This window comes from Pteronotus mesoamericanus, unplaced genomic scaffold (assembly GCF_021234165.1).
Source record: "Pteronotus mesoamericanus isolate MK-2021 breed Mesoamerican mustached bat unplaced genomic scaffold, CSHL_Meso_final contig_214, whole genome shotgun sequence".
Taxonomy (NCBI): domain Eukaryota; kingdom Metazoa; phylum Chordata; class Mammalia; order Chiroptera; family Mormoopidae; genus Pteronotus; species Pteronotus mesoamericanus.
This window is the reverse complement of record NW_026555089.1, coordinates 3,112,406-3,130,433: the sequence shown is the minus strand read 5'-3', so window position 1 is coordinate 3,130,433 and position 18,028 is coordinate 3,112,406. Positions and strand designations below refer to the sequence as shown.

Below are 18,028 nucleotides of genomic sequence, written 5' to 3'. Positions count from 1 at the left end.
GACAAGTGCCGAACATTCGCGTGAGGCTGAAGCGTCGACCTCTTTCATTGCAAGAGACAGGCGCTGAGTGGCGAGCAAGCGCTGAGTGCGAAACACTTTTTTCTCATTAAAATGCCACGGGTACCGGGTCTGACAAGTTCTGAAGCTGATGAGCACCAAGGTGTGACTGTATGTGTCACCGATAAGGCCGGCAGCCAACACCAGGCTATGGGTAGTTAAGTGTGGGGGAGCTGGAAGTTATACTAGATTTTCGACCACACGGGGGAGGGCCCTTGTCCCCGTGTTGTTCAAGGGTCAGCTGCGCTGCTGCCCCGGGGATCCCGAGGGGTGTCAGGGGAGACGCGTAGCCCTCCGCGCAGAAATCCCTATGGCTGCGGTCTGAGTCCAGGTGAGGCCGGCAGCCCCTGAGTTTGTGGTACGATGGGAGGGTCTAATCCAGGGTCCGCGCCTGGGCTGCTCACCAGAACCGCCTGTGGGAGCTGCGTTCGGGCTCCATCCCTGAGCCCAGGGCCTTCCCGTGCCGGTTTAGTTGCCCCAGGTTGGGGCCTGGCCATTGTTCTTTGGGTAAGTTTCCTGGGCAGCTTGGCTGTTCCCCCCCATTACAGGTGGAGAACCTGAGGTCCACGGGGGTACAGGGACTTGCCTATGGGGCCCTGGCCCTCCCTGGTGACCCAGCAGCTTTGCCCTGGACTGTCTAGCAACAGAGGACCAAAGTCCTTTCTGCCCAACACACAGCTGGCCTGTCCTGCAGGCTCGCCGCCTGCAGAACAGAGGGCTTTAGTATTTCCAATGAGCTGGAGATACAATCTTGTCTGCAGGAGGCCCGCTGAGACTCGCTTTTGATTCATGGTGCCGCTTTCATCCTGGCCCGCGAGCCCCGCGTTTGGAGGTTGCGTTTTATCGTCTCCCTTTTAACATCGGCCGCTGCAGGGCGCCCTGTCATCGGAACCACGTCTTGCCCCATGTGTGTGTGTTTCAGTTGGTGAAGGCGTTCCTGTGTTTGACAGTGTTTTTCCTCCTCTGTGGCTTTTGCGGTTGATGCTTTTAATCAGCACTGACTCTGCAGGAAGAGGACTTAGCTTGTACCTCTCTGAGTAAACGGCTGCTGGCGTGTCTGGGCTGGGAGGCCCCCGGGGCTGCCGCTCAGACTCAGAACCAGAAGTGCCCTCAGAGGTCGTCTGGCCCTGACCGGGTGAGGAGTCGGTCGACAGACCAGCAGGCCGTCGTACCCAGATCCTGCGGTGCTGTAGCCGTCGGCCTCTGAAACTCCACGTCTCGGGTGTGACCTGGGGCCTCCCGGGGACAGACTTGCTACTCAGAGCCAGGCAGCTTCCCGTGCATCCCGCCCCGGGCCGAGACCCGTGCCGTGGTGCCAGGCGGCCGCCCCGCGTCCGTCAGCGGTGGCTTGGGAGAAGACACGGGCTTGCCCTCCCTGTTCAGGCCACGCTGCCCCTCAGCCCAGGCCGGGCGAGGCGCAGACAGAGCTGAGGCTCCTGGGAGTCGAGCCCGTGCAGCCGCGGTAGCTCAGGCCCGAGCCTGGCTCAGACCTGTGTCTCCCGTCCCGCCAGGTGATCAACGTTGATGGAACAAAGAGGCGGACGCTCCTGGAAGACAAGCTCCCGCACATTTTTGGGTTCACACTGCTGGGGGACTTCATCTACTGGACCGACTGGCAACGTCGGAGCATTGAGCGCGTGCACAAGGTCAAGGCCAGCCGGGACGTCATCATTGACCAGCTGCCCGACCTGATGGGGCTCAAGGCCGTGAACGTGGCCAAGTTCATCGGTGAGTCTGGTCAGCCTCTGGCCACGGGTCAGCTGCGCCCACTGGCGTGGTGAAGAAGCACCAGGGCAATGGCTGTGCTCCGGTCCCCAAGCTGCCAGTTGAGGAGGCGTAGCGTCCAGCTGGGGCACCTTGCCCGGGGGTGGGGAGGACGGGAGGTGGGGCTAACGCCTGGTTAGGGGCTGGTGGGCAGGGGCCGTGTGCCGACCGGCGATGGGCTGTGAGGCCTGCTGGCGGGAATCGCTGTGCTAGTGGCTGACACGCGCGGAGCGCCTGCCATGGGCCGCCCTGCCCGAGGCAGCCCTGCATGCTCGGGGCAGCGTGGCCCTGCTTCCCAGGGAAGAGGCCCGGTCGGCCTCGGCCCCGTCGCCGAGGCCTGCACGCTGCTCACTCCAGTTTTGTCTCTTATGCAGAGGACTCCAAATGCAGGTCGACAGGCTACACTGGAAAGAGTGGCACCCAGATGTGGTGGGGCCGGGGTGGGGGGCCTGTGGCCCCATGGGGCAGGGGCTCTGGTCCCAGCTGGGGCCCCAGGGCCGGGGGCAGCGCCTGCACGTTGGACGTGCCCAGCAAACCTTTGCTGGATGAATGAATGACCCGTGAGGGCCCAGTACCTGCTGCCGAGTAGTTGACCGTCTGGCCCTTAGCTCTGCTCCCAGATGGGTGTGGAGCTGGGACGTTGGAGGCATGCCCGGCTTTAAAATCCAAGGGAGCCCGTTTGAGCTTGGAACTGGCGAAGCAGGCGGGGAGTAGGTTTGCCGGCAGAAGGGACGGCTGAGCAGAGGCCTGGGGGGAGGCTGTGTGCGCAGGCCCGGGAGCAGCCACTGTGTCCACCTCTCCAGGACTGGCCTCTCGTCCTCACCTGCATTCCTGCAACAGAGGTGACAAAACTGACACATGTCATCTTACCCGCCACTCTGTAAAACACATTCATCTTCCCGTGTGGGTGGCGGGGCCCACTTATGAGTGATTGTTTAAAAAAGACGAATGAAACCCCAGGGATCAGAAAAAGGATGTATCCATGGGGTGTGATTTAAAGTGGGGAAATTAAGCTTATCCTCTCTGTCTCTTCTCTCTCTCTTTATCTTTGTCTCTCTCATCTCAGGATTTGCTGAGAGGGATGGGGGAAAGGGTCCTTTATTAACTGAAACATTAACATTACATTAGAGCCAATTTTAAGAGCACCCTGGTAGGTTAAGGTTAACAGGCTGGCCAAAAATAAATGAACATGCTGAGTAGCACCTGCTTTAATGAAGAGGGGGCGCCTTTGGCCGTCCTGGGCGAACCTGAGCTTTTGGGGTCACCGAGAGGCATCGCTGAATCGGACGAGGCAACTGGTTGGGACCTCAGGCTCCAGTCAGGCCAGGCCAGGGACCTGGCCCTGCGAGGGACGATTGTACCATCACTGCCTGATGGCGTTATTGCTTCCAACCTGGGCCGGAGCCCCGGCCGGGAGCTGGGCCTCCTGGTTCTCGTTCTTGCTGAGCTGCTTCCTGACTTCCTAACCACGTCACCTCTCCGCCTTTCTGTCTCTTTGACTCGAAAACAGGGGTGGGACTAGCTTCTGCCCGCCAGGTCGCTGTGTGGTCAGAGCGAGTTAACGTTGGGGACCCGCAGGGACCTGTTACTGCCGCTCCAGTCCCAGGGAAGACCTGGGCTTCCGTCCCCTCCACCCAGTGTCCCCATCGGTGTCTGGTGAAAGTAACGGCCTACATGACCGTGGATCAACCGCGTGCTCTCTGCAGAGCTGCTGACGGGTAGGGCCTGTGTGTTGGCTTCCAGGGACCAACCCATGTGCGGACAGGAACGGGGGGTGCAGCCACCTGTGTTTCTTCACGCCCCATACGACCAAGTGCGGCTGCCCTATCGGCCTGGAGCTGCTGAGCGACATGAAGACCTGCATCGTCCCCGAAGCCTTCCTGGTGTTCACCAGCCGAGCCACCATCCACAGGATCTCCCTGGAGACCAACAACAACGACGTGGCCATCCCGCTCACAGGCGTCAAGGAGGCCTCTGCGCTGGACTTCGACGTGTCCAACAATCACATCTACTGGACGGACGTCAGCCTGAAGGTACAGTGTGCTCAGTGTCTTGTGCCTGGCTGTCCTGTGGCACCTTGCCTGCAATGGGTTGCCTCAGAGGTTTTTAAATTTTATTTATTTTTTGGAGAGAGGGGAAGGGAGGGAGAAAGAGAGGGAGAGAAACATCCATGTGCAAGAGAAACATGGATCGGTTGCCTCTCGCACACCTGCCAGCAGGGACCCTGGCCCGTAGCCCAGGCCTGGGGCCTGACCAGGAATCGAACCAGAGACCTTTCAGTTTACAGGCCAGAGGTCAATCTGTTGAGCCACCCCAGCCAGGGCTGACAGAGTTCTTTAAATGTGTAAAAGATTGCACTGGACAGATATTCCCATTGTACTTCACCATGACCGCATTTTAATTGTTTTTTGGTCATTTCCACTTTTCCCGACTCTGAAGAACCACAGCAGTGAAGGCCTCTGTGTGTAAGGCCCCTTCTGTATTTCTGGTGGCTCCCCATCTTTTGCGCTTTTGTTCATGTCTTTGGATAAAATTTCAGGAGGAAGATTGTGTGTGTGCGTGCGTGCGTGCGTGCGTGTGTGTGTGTAGCCAAATTTTTTTTCGCAGATCTTTCTATTTTACTGCATTTGAAAAGTTCATTCCAAACTCTCGTGTGTTGCTGATCTGGCTCCAGAGGCGGTGAGCAGTTGTCCCCAGGGGCCAAGCTTCCCGCAGGTAACTGCCTGCCTAGATGCTGGTCGCTCACCTGTGGCCTCTGCCCCTGCCCGCTCCCAGACCATCAGCCGCGCCTTCCTGAATGGGAGCTCAGTGGAGCACGTGATCGAGTTTGGCCTCGACTACCCGGAAGGCATGGCCGTCGACTGGATGGGCAAGAACCTCTACTGGGCGGACACTGGGACCAACAGGATCGAAGTGGCCCGGCTGGACGGGCAGTTCCGGCAGGTCCTCGTGTGGAGGGACTTGGACAACCCGAGGTCGCTGGCCCTGGACCCGACCAAGGGGTAAGGGCCGTTTTTGTCCACATGCTTGTCCCTGCCCCCCTCCCACCTCTCCGTGTCAGCAGGGATGGCCTGAGATGGAGGCAGTGGCTGCCCAGCTGGTTCTCTGATTAGAGCAGCACTGACCGCCTCTAGCTTGGAGGTGGCCGGGCCCTTGGAGATCACCTAGTTCACTTTGCGGGGGTGGGGAACTGAGGCCCAGAGCAGAGGGAAGGAATTGCGGGCCACGCCTTGGGCGCTGCGTTGAGCGCATGTATGTGGGTTGTCTCAGGGCAGCGTCCAGGAGGCCTTTGAGGGGGTGGGTATTTTTGTCCCTGATTATACAGAGGTGGAAACTGAGGCTCAGAGAAGCCAAGTGACTTACCCAAAGTTGCATAACCAGTTAGAGCAGGGCTGGGCCGAGACATCTTGTTCTCCTTCCATTGCCCCGAGTCCCACGTCTCAAAACTGGCATTGGGCTCCGTGTATTCTCGGGCTTCGGGTGGACCCCTGAGCTGAGGACCGACACCTGTGTGCTTATCCATGGGAGGCCTGGGCTGTACCCCGGGCGCTGGGGCCCGAGGGGCCAGGGCGGCATGTCCCTCTGCCCCGGAGTTTCCTTTTCTGAGCAGCGGACACATGCTCACCCCATAAAACCTCAACGATGTGCAGGGAGCCCCTCAGACCCTGCCTGTCACGTGCTCTGTTGGGGAAAGACAGACTTTGTCTGGGATGGCAGGACCGAGAGGCCCTGGTGTCAGTGAAAGGGTGAGGCAGATGGCCCACGCCTGGAACGGGGATGGTCCTTTCCTGGAGCGTTCGGAGGCTGTTTGACTCCTGGCCCTGCAGCGCCCGCCACCTCCGGGTCCTCTTTCCCACTCTGGGTGAAGGGACCTTACGTCCCGCCTTGCCCGTGTTCATCCATGTCCCGTCACTCGGCATCCTCTGCGGCTCAGCAAGCGTTTGTCCCCAACACAGGCACCCCAGCCGGGCTGTTGGGTTCCACGGTCACCGTGTTGGCGCACCTGTTTGTGCCGGTAGCTGGGCGATCGCACCCCCTGCAGATGAGCTGCCATGGGAGGGACCCAGGAGGCGCGAGGCAGCAAGGGACAGCCCTGGAGGGAGGCCGTGGACGCGGCTTTCCCTGGGATGCAGAGGGCCGGGCCTGGGAGGCGGCTGCCAGCGGGCCACCCCGAGCCCACCCCGCCTTTCGCCCCGTGTCCTCCAGCTACATCTACTGGACCGAGTGGGGTGGCAAGCCAAGGATCGTGCGGGCCTTCATGGACGGGACCCACTGCATGACGCTGGTGGACAAGGTGGGCCGGGCCAACGACCTCACGATCGACTACGCGGACCAGCGTCTCTACTGGACTGACCTGGACACCAACATGATCGAGTCATCCAACATGCTGGGTGAGGGCCGGGTGGCTCCAGCCGGGGGCGGGGGCAGGGGGGGGGCGGCCTTGGTCCGCAGCGCGGGTTGGCTCTCGGTGCCCCCTGCCCTGTGTCCTCTGGCCCGTGGGTCGTCCCCAGGCTCCAGGGCACATCCATCCTGCCCCTCTCAAGGGTCGTCCCCGTCCGTGCTGCACCGCAGGCCTGTGGGCCGCGGCCCTGGTGAGTGCCGCGTCTAGCACTGGAACTGGCTCCCGGCTAAACCCTGAACTAGGGCTCTGATTTGGCAAAACACCCTGCAGCATAGGTTATCACCGATGCAGAAACCGAGGCCCAGGGAGGTCACTGGAGGACTTGCCTAAGGTCACAGAGTGCCACTCCGACCCCAGGGCCACACTCTCTGTCTGCACCCTGAGCATCTACTGCGTGCTAGGCCTTGTTCTGGGAAAACTTGCAGGCTACATACACACAACGCCCTGGGCTTAGGTGGCTGGGGGGGAAAAAGGCCTGGCCCCAAGTCGCCCAGCAGCGGGAGCTGGATTTGATCCCACAACATGGAACTCTGGGCTCTGCACCACCGGCAGGCTGGTGGGGCGTGGGCACGTCTGCTCTGGGGAGACGGGGCTGCCCCGTGCAGTGGAAAGGGCTGGCTCCCTCCCAAGTCACTGCTGCTGTGTCGTCTGTGCGGGGTGTGGTTGGGCCCATTTGCAGATGGGGAAACGGAGGCACAGGTGGGCTGAATGGCTCGTCCCAGGTACCACGTGGGCAGAGCTAGAACCCTGGTGTCTCAGTTTGCATGTAGGGTGGCTGCACCCGCCCCGCCCTGCCTGGTGTGTGGGGCCAATGGCCCTCCTTGAACGTCTCCGAGCCCGGCGCCCAGCCGTGAGCTACGAGGAGCCGGTCGGTGCCAGCTGAGGCGCCAATCACGGCACCGCTGTGGCTGCCAGAACCATTAGGCTCACTAATGGCCCCAAAGTGACAGCACACTTGGATGGAAACCAGGACAGGCCCTGGACACTCACACGACCCTGCGGGTCGAGGGTGGCCTCGTGGGTTGGGCTTGGCTGTCCCTGTGCCGTTGCACGGTTTCCCTCTAATGACAGATGTGTACCGAGCACTTAATCATGTGGGGAGCCCCGGGCGAGTGCCAAATGGGCCACAGTGCCTGGCATGCCCAGAGCCGGGCGGGAGTCTGGACTTGGGGCCTCGCTGCCCAGTGTTGTCCTGGCTCTGCCACTGCTGATGGGGAGGCTTCGGCCAAGTTACCGAGCCTTCCTGTGCCGCGGGCCCCTGTGCCGCTGTTGCCTTCCACATGGCGCAGCGGCCGCGAGCGCTGAGTGAGGTGGCGGCGGAAAGCGCTTCCCCTGGGCCTGGCGCGCAGTAGGTGCCTTCTGTGTGTTTCGTTACGGGACGGTTGTTAGAAAGCCGTCTGGGCCTCTTCCAGGGCCCCGGGGGTGGGGAGGAGCATGTGTGCGTGAGTGTGTGTGTGGTGTGTGTTGATATGTGTGTGTTCGGTTGGAGACACCAGGGAGCCTCTTTATTTCATAACTGTTTTCCCCCCCAATGGTAAAATAATCAGCCAAGAAAAGTTCTGAAAATACAGAAAACTATGAAGGAATGTTATAATTATCCATAACTTCACCACTCGATGGTAACCAGTATTTGTGTTGTCATTTCTTTTCAGTTTCAAAATTTTTCATTGACTTTTAAGCAGTATTCTTTGTCACAAACCTTAATTTTTACTTTTTAGAAGCAGTTTTAAAACATTGCTCCAAATCACGCCATGCATAATTTTCAATCTGCTTTCTCTTATTCCTGTATGTGACCAGCATGTTCTCATGTCAGTAATGTTTTCTTTAGCTGTGAAATAGAACATACATGAAGAGACATTCCCATGACACACCGTTTGACGAGGGAAGACCTGGAGAGTCACACCCGGGTCGAGGAACAGAACATGTTGGGGTCACCCAGGCCCTAGACTCCCCTGTGGCTCAGCCCCTGTCAACACCCTTCCCACTGCGCCCACTGCGCGCTGTCCCACCAGCTCTGAGCCGGCGTGTTCACCATTGAATCCCTGACACAGCACAGTGCTGGGCGCGCAGTAGGAGCACATAAGTGTACTCGGCTTACAGCCGTGCTGACCTCGGTTACTGTTTCATGAGTCCTCTGCTGCTGGCACATGGGGACCTGCTGCCCTGACTCCTGTCTCCGTGTACTAGTTCTGCTGTTCTCGAACTTTCTGTCCAGGTGGTTACACAGCATGTGCTCTTCACCGTCTGCCTTCTTTCAGTCTAATGACTATGAGATTCGCTCCTATGTCGTCATTACTCTTTTATGGCCATGCTATTTTCATTATATGAAGATCCCACCACCGTTTTATCCGTTCTACCATTGGTGGACGTTCAAGTGGCTTCCGGCCTGTGGCTCTCACAGCCGGCAGCTGCCGCGTGCACCCTGTCCGGGTTACCAGGTGCGCGCTGCGGCGAGTGTTTGTCCCGGGGCTGGGGCTCGTCCAGCGTCCGCCCATCCTGCCCGTTTTCCAGCGTGGCTGGACATCCGGCCCTGGCGTGAGCGCGGGCCGCAGGGCGCCCTGTGCTGTGGCCGGGCTGTGCCGTTGCTGATGCCCTGCCCGTGTCCCCGTGCAGGTCAGGAGCGGGTCGTGATTGCCGATGACCTCCCGCACCCCTTCGGCCTGACGCAGTACAGCGATTACATCTACTGGACGGACTGGAACCTGCACAGCATTGAGCGGGCCGACAAGACCAGCGGCCGGAACCGCACCCTCATCCAGGGCCACCTCGACTTCGTCATGGACATCCTGGTGTTCCACTCTTCCCGCCAGGACGGCCTCAACGACTGCGTGCACAACAACGGGCAGTGTGGGCAGCTGTGCCTCGCCGTCCCCGGCGGCCACCGCTGCGGCTGTGCCTCACACTACACCCTGGACCCCAGCAGCCGCAACTGCAGCCGTAAGCGCCTTGCTCTGCCCCTGCCCCTCACCCGTGTCACGTCGGGCTGGCTCTGGGGGCCGAGAGGCACAGGGGGCCTGGGTGGGCATGCTTCTCGGCCCACGCTGCCCGATGCCATCGGAGGCCCGGGCTGGGTGGGGGCCTGCTGCTTCACCCAGCCACAAGTAGGTGGGCCAAGCCCACGGCTGGCATGTTCCCTGGGGGAGGATCTCTGGCTGTGGAAACCGGTCACAGGGCGGGGGGCACTCCCGCACAGAGGCGGGCCCTGCTCTGAGCGCTTGCCGTGGGGCTTGTTTCATCCTCAAGCTGGCAGGGTGGGAGGCATTGCCGCCCCTATTTCACAGAGGCGCGCAGTGTCGCCCAGCTGCTGGGGTTCGAACCAGGCGTGCAGCCGGGCAGCGGGGCTCCAGAGTCCCGCTCCTGACGCTGTGCCACGTGGCCTCCCACACTGACCCTCTCACTCAGGTCAGCCTTTCAGAAAGCTCTCATTTCGGGGATCAAAAAGCGAGGCCTAGAGAGCCCGGGAGCGCCTCTCCCACAGGCCTCAGGGGGCAGGTGCGTTCCCTGCACAGGCTTTCCTCCCGGGACTTCAGCAGCCTCTGGGCAGCACGTGAGAATTTACAAAGCTCTGTGTCACCTGGGGCCTTGTCCGAGGCTCCTGCAGCCCTAGACAGGAGGAGGGCTGGCCTTCCTCCTCCCCGTCCTGTAGACAAGGGGCCTGAGGCTTCCGGGGGGTGAAGGGCTTGTTTGGGGCCCCGAGCTGGTGCATGACGGGCCTGTGGCCACAGTCTAGGACTTCCTACTCTTGGGCTCCCTTTGGTCTTGTTGTCCCTTTTCCTGGGGGGACATAACCTTGAAGGATCAGGTGAGGTGCAGGCGGCCCACCCAGAGGGGACGCCCGTATCTGGTCCCCGCCTGTGTGACCAGTAGATCCTGTGCGATGACTGTCTCTGTTGGTGGCGCCACCTGGTGGCCTCCTGCACAGTGTGAGACGTGGTTTCTGTATCGAGGCAGCTTTGATCACTGACACCTCCGAGGAGCGTCTCCTCCTGGTGTCCCCGTTCACTCCACGGGGTCCTCAGCAGTTCCCTTGAGTGTGTGGAGACACAGGGCAAATCACGCATCATCTGAGCGTGATGCATTCTTGCCGTGGGAGCTTGGTGCTCACTGCCCGCCTTCCTCTGTCTCAGGTTTTGTTAACTTAAAGATGAATGTGTATCTATTTAAAAATAACTCGCACTCATAAAATATTGTAGCTGAAGCCCATGTGACAGGGAGTGAGAGTCCCCATAGCCCCGCCCCCCATCACCCGCCAGAAACAGGTTTCTGTCCTTCCGGCCTTTTTCCCATGTGCGTTGGGGGTGCATGGACAGATCTGTCTTTGGTAACGGAGTGCAGTGCCCTCCTCCCTGCGGCCCCCTCTCCGGCTCCCACGTGCTGACCCGCCGCTCCCTGTCTGTTTGCCTCACCTTAGCACCCAGCACCTTCCTGCTGTTCAGCCAGAAAAGCGCCATCAGCCGGATGATCCCGGACGACCAGCACAGCCCGGACCTCATCCTGCCCCTGCACGGGCTGAGGAACGTCAAGGCCATTGACTATGACCCACTGGACAAGTTCATCTACTGGGTGGATGGACGCCAGAACATCAAGCGGGCCAGAGATGATGGGACCCAGGTGGGTGTGCCTGTTGGGGGCAGGGGCGTTTCTGCGAGAAGCTCGCCCTGGTCAGCTCCAGGCTCCGCCCACTTTCCCTCGCCGGAGGGGCTGCCCACGGAGCACAGCTGTGGGCAAACCAAGATTTGGGCTCCAATTATGTCATTGCTGGGTAAGAGTCCTGTGCCCTGTTGAAGCTCTTAGACTGAGGACGTGCAGAAACTCGATTTTATAGTTTTTGATGTAGTTGGCGGTGGGCGGGGCCATGGGGGGTGTCCAACCCTGTGGGATTTTTTTTTTTCCTTCCACAGTGGTTTTGTGCAGAGTAGTTGGTATTGCTTGTTCTGGATTTGGTCTTATTTCATAGGAATTACATGGTGAGTTCTGCTGTAATGCGATATATGCGTCCTAAAAGTCTCCGCGCTTTCCAAAGTCACACAGCACGAACCACAGGGCTTGTGGGGAAAAGGGATTGGGGGCATGTTCCTCCAAACCCCATCTCTGACACGCGACAAAAAATGATAGGAACAGGGCACAGGAGTGCCGTTTTGCACACATTAAATGGCCCAGGGCAGGACTGGCCCAGTGGAGACGCGCTTTCCCTGAAGCAACCTGGACTTGGCTTGGGATGGGGCTGTCAGCGGCTGCTTGCGGGCTTTTGTGAAAGGCTGGAGTGGGGCTCACAGGGAGAGGGAGGGTGTTGGGGCGCGGGGTGTGTGTATTTCCCTATTCGGCTCGTTGCCGGGTGCACTCCCCTGGTGCCTCTCACAGGTGAAGTGGCACGTGAGCCTATGCAAATCCGCGTTCTGCTCCAGGGGTCCCTGGGCGTCAGGGACACGTTTTGGTTTTCAAAATGCATGTTCTCGCAGGACCAACTGCTTCCCTGTTGAGGCATTTCACCCGGTCCAGGAACGACATTCTCACTGCAGCCTTGGGGCTCACTGTGTGACAGGGAACTGTGGCCGCCATTCCGTTAGTGTTGGCTCGTCCTGCTGGCCTCCAAAGGCTCCTTTTCCCGAAGCTGCAGACCCGGAGGCCCCTTTCCGAGTCCAGTGGCCCGTGGAGGGGCTGTGTCCCCCTGGCGAACTCCTGGTGCCGGTAGAACGGGGGTGAGAAAGTGCTCAGGGGTGGAGAATTCCAGATGATTTTCGAGTCCCTAAAGCAGATTTTGCTGTTTCCCCCCTGAACTGGGTCCCGTTGCTGTCTGGACCGGCTGGGGTCCCCCTCTGAAGCGTGTGCCATCGTCTCTGTGGGCGTAGAGCCTGGTGGAAATGAAGTTCTTTCATCCTGCTCTGCGTAGGTGACAGTCACCGGGGCTCTTTCGAGGATGGGGAAGTGCTAATTGAGGGATGTGGCATCCTTGCTGCGAAAGTTCCGGGGTGCAAATTGCCTTAAAGCCTCACCTGGGCTTGCTTTTATGGAATCTGGGCCAGCGGGGGAAGTCTTTGAAGAGAAAGCCCTTTCAGGGGCAGCTTCTGGGTTTTCACTTAATTTGAAAACATGGTTTCCTCCTGGTCTCTTGCTAAAGCCCCACCTCTGGTGGCTCTGGCCCCCGAGGATAATGTTTGAAATGATTATCTGCTTGGCTAAGTTTTCTTTCCCATTCATTTTAAACTTTTTATTGTGGCGTAAATACGTAAGTGAACCTTTGAATGGCTTTTAAGTGTGCCGTTCGGTCACATGCATCGCGTTCACGTCACTGTGCAGCCTGGACCACCCAGATCTCCGGAAGTGTTCGCCTTCCCAGACGGAAGCTCCGCCCCCATCGCACACCTACTCCCCTCTCCTCCCACCGGCCCCAGCGCCTTCTGTTCTACTTTCTGTGTCTGTGAATTGGACTGTTGTCAGTGCTTCGTGCAAGTGGCATCATCCACTTGTGAAATCACGTGTCTGTGTGTGTCTTGCTAATTTCACTGAGCATGATGTCCTCAGGGCTCACCTCTGCGGCAGCAGGTGTCAGCTTCCTTCCCCTCTAAGGCCGAATCACACCCCTTCGTGTGGTGGGCCACATGTTCATCTGTCAGTGGACACTTGGGCTGTGTCCCCGTGGGGCGGACAGTCCTGCTGGGAACATTATGAAGTGTCTTAAGTAGCGCTTTGTGCTGCTGAGGAGGAGGGTGTCGATCTTGGTGCTGAACAAAATTCTAGTTAGAAAAGTTGCATCAGACGTAAGTATTGTTACTTACATTAAAATTGAGGTTCAGGTTTTGTAAGACAAGCCAGCCACTAAAGGCTGTCTCCCGGGGAGGGGCGTGGGCAGCCCGTTCTTTCAGAAGCCGCCTGTTCTGATGACTGGTCTCCCGAAGTCTGGTTTCAGGCCTGGCTCCCACAGCACCCTCACCTGGCCCCTGCGCTCTCACCTGTCCCTCACCTGACCCCTGCGACCTCACCTGGTCCTCACCTGGTCCTCACCTGGCCCCTGCACCCTCCCCTGGCCCTGCACCCTCAGTGGACCTTGGGCCCTGGCCGCTCCCTTGGAGAAGGGGTAGTGCAGTTTGACCCTGTTCTGCGCACTCTGTGCTGGCATCCTGTATTTAAAAAACAGTGAGATTTGAGGGTCTTAACCTAAAATGAGTCTGAGAAAACAAGGAAGAAGAGGGGAAATGTCTTGAGAAGGGGCCTGTGACCCTGGGTTAACTATTCACACGTGCAGGCGCGGGACGGGGGGAGAAGGACGGCGGCCGGTCTGGGTGGCCGGAGTCCGAGCGGGCGGGCGCCGTCCCCGAGGCTGCCGCAGGCGTCCGTGCCACTGCCGTGGGCCCGCGGGCAGGAGTCGGTCTGACGGGAGGGAGCGTGGGCGGCCCCGGGGCCTGAGCCCTCCCGGCCGTGCCTTCAGCCGGCCCCCCCTCCCTGTTCCGTAGCCTTTCATCCTGACCTCTCCGAGCCAAAACCAAAACTCGGACAGGCAGCCCCACGATCTCAGCATCGACATCTACAGCCGGACACTGTTCTGGACGTGCGAGGCCACCAACACCATCAACGTCCACAGGCTGAACGGGGACGCCATGGGCGTGGTGCTCCGTGGGGACCGAGACAAGCCGAGGGCCATCGTCGTCAACGCCGAGCGAGGGTGCGCAGCTGGAGGGGCAGGTGGACACTGTGATGTGGGGGCCCCACCCCACTGGGGCGGACTGGCGACTCTTTGCTGAACATAATGCCTCTCGGGCTGGGTGGGGTTTTCTACTCCCAACATCCTGATGGGTCAGGAGCTCCTCAGGGTCCCTTGTCACGGCAGCCAGAGCAGGACGAGGAAGCACTACCTTACTCATGGTCACAGCAAAGAGCAGGGACACCCAGGGATGGCCTTGACAGGGCACGAGTGTGGTGAGGGCCCAGGTTTTGGGGAGAGATGCGGGAAAGATGTCAGTTTTGTACCTTCCCCCTCAAGCTTGAACCCTATACAAAGATCCGTCCGTAGCATCGCAGGTGGTGGCTGGTTATTCGCTCGCATGGGTTCCACCACGGGGACCTCACTACCTCCCAAGCTGGCTGTTTTGGGTGCAGCTTCAAGTCCTGAGGTTTTTCCCTGCAGGAAGGTCCCTGATGCTCCTGTTGGCCTTTGGGTTCTCTGATGGGTGGGGAGGCACCAGGGACATGTTGATAGGCTTTGAGGGTCCAAAGGGAATCACCGGGGCGGGAGGGGGACCTTAACCCACATGACAGGACGCTCAGAAATAAAGCCGGGCGCCTAGAAGTTAGGACGCAGGGGATGCAGGGGGCAGGCGCACGGTGGCCGTCTTTAAGTTCCCGCAGGGCTGTCGTGCAAGGCGGGACCCGACTTGGCGAGCCACGGCTTGCGGAAGCTCAGCCCCGGGGCGGCTGGAGCGAGCACAGGGCCTGGGGCCCGGCAGACCCCAGCCGGGACCCCGGCACTGTCCTGCTGGTGCCTGTGTGACCTCGGGCAGGGGGTGTCACCTCCTGGAGGTTCGGTTTTCTCGTCTGAAAAAGCGGAGACGTAGTGCCAGCAGCAGCCCTCTGACCCAGGGCCGTCCCTCGGGAGCTGCGCGGGCCGCCCTGGAGGCCGCCTGGGAGGAGGCAGGGGCTGCGTGGTGGCTGGGAGGGCAGAGGGGTCGAGTACTGGTCCCAGGGCTGTCACACAAATGACCACGTGTGGCAGGGGCGTGAAACAATAGGCGTTTATTCTCCCAGCGCCAGAGACCCCAAGCCCCAAGTCAGGTGTGGCCGGGGCTGCCTGCTCCAGACACACCGGGGGGCGCCCCCGCCTCTCTCAGCTTCCGCGGGGTCCTCGTGGCCTTTGACTTGTGGCCGCTCCACTCCACCCTTTGCCCCGGTTTTCACAGTGACTTTCTGTGTCTCTGTGTGGCCTCATCTCTCTTTTAAGGGCAATTTCATTGGATGTAGGACCCACCCTAACCCAAGGTGGCCTCATCTGGATCCTTGATTCCATCTGCCAAGACCCTGTTTTCAAATAAGGTCACATCCCGAGGTTCTGGATGAATGTGTTTTTTGAGGGTACACTGTTCAACCCTGTACAGGGCGTGACCTTTAGGCCTCGGGGGCCAGCCCCGAGAGGCTGGGCGGTGTGACTGGTGACCTTCCAAGGCCCCTCTGGACGCCCGCAGGGTCAGGGGCGGGACAGCCCGGTGCTTCGCAAGCTGGGTCCTGGCTGAGGAGATGTCAGGACGTGGCGCCGGTCCCTCACCGGCTCCCTCCCGCAGGTACCTGTACTTCACCAACATGCAGGACCGAGCGGCCAAGATCGAGCGCGCGGCGCTGGACGGCACCGAGCGCGAGGTCCTCTTCACCACGGGCCTCATCCGCCCCGTGGCCCTTGTGGTGGACAACGCGTTGGGCAAGCTCTTCTGGGTGGACGCGGACCTGAAGCGCATTGAAAGCTGTGACCTGTCAGGTGCGTGCCCTGGGGGTCCCCGGGGATCGGGTCCCTTGGCAGCCCACTGGTCTGCTCTTCCCAGGGACACCTGACCTTCCTTGTCATAGGCAACGGTGGTGGCAGGGGCCGCGGTTGTCGGGGCCCTACTGGGAGTGGACACAGGGCTGGGGTTTCACGTGCGCCTCATGTAGTTCTGCCCGGAGAGCCAAGATTCCTGCGTGACAGAGGCCAAAGATGAGGCTCAGAGAGGGTGAGCCAGTGCCAGGGGTCCCATGGCGTGGCGTGGAGCAGACCCCAGCCTCCGCCCCCGGTGCCCACGTTCACAGGGCCGCCTTAGACCAGGAGGCCTGCAGGCTGGTGCTTCCAGGGCCTTTTCGTCCATAAGGTGGGGTGGGATGGGGGAGGGGGGAGGCACCTTGCTGACAGGGGGCAACAACCAGGGACCGTGGTTGGGGTCCTATGTCCCGATCCCAAGGTGGGCCCAGGTGGGAGCAGGGCTGCCCGAGGGCTGCTCTCAGACCGTCCCCGCTCCCAGCCCCAGTGTGGAAGCCCTCCGGCGCTGTGGCAGCCCCCCGCCCCGTTCTTCCGAGCCAAGCATGGGCCGGCCGAGCCCTCGAGGTCAGTCGCCGCTCAGGGGGCACTTGTCCCGTTTGCAGGGGCCAACCGCCTGACCCTGGAGGATGCCAACATCGTGCAGCCCGTGGGCCTGACCGTGCTGGGCCAGCACCTCTACTGGACGGACCGCCAGCAGCAGATGATCGAGCGCGTGGACAAGACCACGGGGGACAAGAGGACACGAGTCCAGGGCCGTGTCGCCCACCTGACCGGCATCCACGCCGTGGAGGACATCAGCCTGGAGGAGTTCTGTACGTGGGCGGTGGGATGCTGGGGGAGGGGGACAGCAGAGCGACCCGGAACTGGTCCCCTTAGGGAAGGCCTCCGTGGAGTGGTGGCCCCGAGGCCCTGTTCTCTTTCTGGCAGTCGGCTGGGGACCACCCTTGGCCGTAGAGGGTGCGCAGGTCCCCATCCCGGCGACAGATCCGGATCTCTGACTCCCTCCAGCTCGAGAACCCACCCTGCCCTTCAAGGGCCTGTGATTAGGTTCTGCCCACCTTTGCGTCTCCCTTTTGATAAGTCAGCTGACGAGGAGCCTTAGTCACACCTGCAAAGCCTCACCTGCCCTGTGCGAGGAGCGGTTGGGGGGTGGGGGATGGGCGTGTTTAGGATTCTGCCTGCCACAGCCTGGCTGTGCCCCAGGGCTTGCGGGAGAGGGGCCTCCACCCCTCGGGCCTCTCGTTCCTCCACCCCTCGACGCATGACTGTATAGGGGTGGGGCGGGTGGGCTCCTGTCTGTGCCTTGGTCTTCTCATTCTTCATTCGGTAAATACATCAGGTTGCCGGCGGCGCGAGCAGGGTCATCGCTCTCCCTATCCTGTGATGCCCAGGGTCTGGTCGCCCTCAAGGCCCCGGGGGTGCGCCTCTCACCAGCCCCTCAGCCCCTCGCCCTCCCACTGACCGTGTGCCGCTCCCTAGAGCCCCTTTGTGTCCGATCGCCTTCCCTTTTCTGTCTGCATGACTGCTGCTAGCTACTTGCTGTCCCTTAGCTTAATTGTCCCTCTCTTAGGGGATGAGCTTCTCCCCGTGGGTCCCCCTCGGCCATGCCACGCTGGGGCCGTCCTGCGGCCCAGGCCCCGGGCTCCCCGTATTACCACGCTGGGCGTACTGCACAGGGATTGTGCTTTGCATCGGAGGAGAGCAGGGCTCAGAAATGGTGTTACCTCCCCTGTCAACTGGCTGATAAACACGGTGGGGTCATGTGTTAGGCCACGGGGCTTGTCTGTTGTAGGCAAGTTGGCAACCATGTTCAAGAGAGTTATGTGTGACGTACAAGCACATGGGTCCGGTTGAGGTCTTGGGCTCCCTGTTCTGAGCCGGTGTGTGACCTCTGACAAAGAATCTGTCACTTCTGTGTTGACTGATGGGGGTGGGCAGCGGAGTGCTTTCTGCCATTTCCCCTCACCTGGGGGAGGTCAGCCACCCTCTTCCCCCCACCCCCAGGCTCCTTCCCATCGCTCAGGTATTGGGTGCAGCGTTAGTTGAATTGAAATGTGCGAGTTCCCCAGGGAATCAGCACCCTGTATTTTAATTCCCATGTGTAGTTGTATCGTGCATTCTTTGTGATAACCTGCCACAAACTGGGTGACTTAAAGCAACAGAAATGCATTTTCCCATAGCCCTGGAGGCCAGAGGTCCAAGATCAAGGTGCCTGCAGGGTCAGCTCCCTCTGGAGGCTCTGGAAAGAGAGACGGTTCTTTGCCCCTTCTAGTTTCTGGTGGCAGCAGCCATGCCCTGTGGCCACACGT

At 60.3% G+C, this 18,028-nt stretch overlaps 1 protein-coding gene across 1 annotated transcript in view; it reads left to right on the top strand.

Moving 5' to 3' along the window:
• Nucleotides 1–18,028, top strand: part of LRP5 (LDL receptor related protein 5) — a 94,893-nt gene that overhangs the window by 63,321 nt on the left and 13,544 nt on the right. The window contains exons 8-16 of the mRNA XM_054570786.1: nucleotides 1,569–1,785; nucleotides 3,565–3,854; nucleotides 4,597–4,823; nucleotides 6,028–6,212; nucleotides 8,837–9,160; nucleotides 10,635–10,834; nucleotides 13,675–13,883; nucleotides 15,493–15,683; nucleotides 16,322–16,531. Of these exons, the coding sequence (XP_054426761.1) occupies nucleotides 1,569–1,785; nucleotides 3,565–3,854; nucleotides 4,597–4,823; nucleotides 6,028–6,212; nucleotides 8,837–9,160; nucleotides 10,635–10,834; nucleotides 13,675–13,883; nucleotides 15,493–15,683; nucleotides 16,322–16,531 (2,053 nt within the window). The remainder of the gene's footprint in view (nucleotides 1–1,568; nucleotides 1,786–3,564; nucleotides 3,855–4,596; nucleotides 4,824–6,027; nucleotides 6,213–8,836; nucleotides 9,161–10,634; nucleotides 10,835–13,674; nucleotides 13,884–15,492; nucleotides 15,684–16,321; nucleotides 16,532–18,028) is intronic.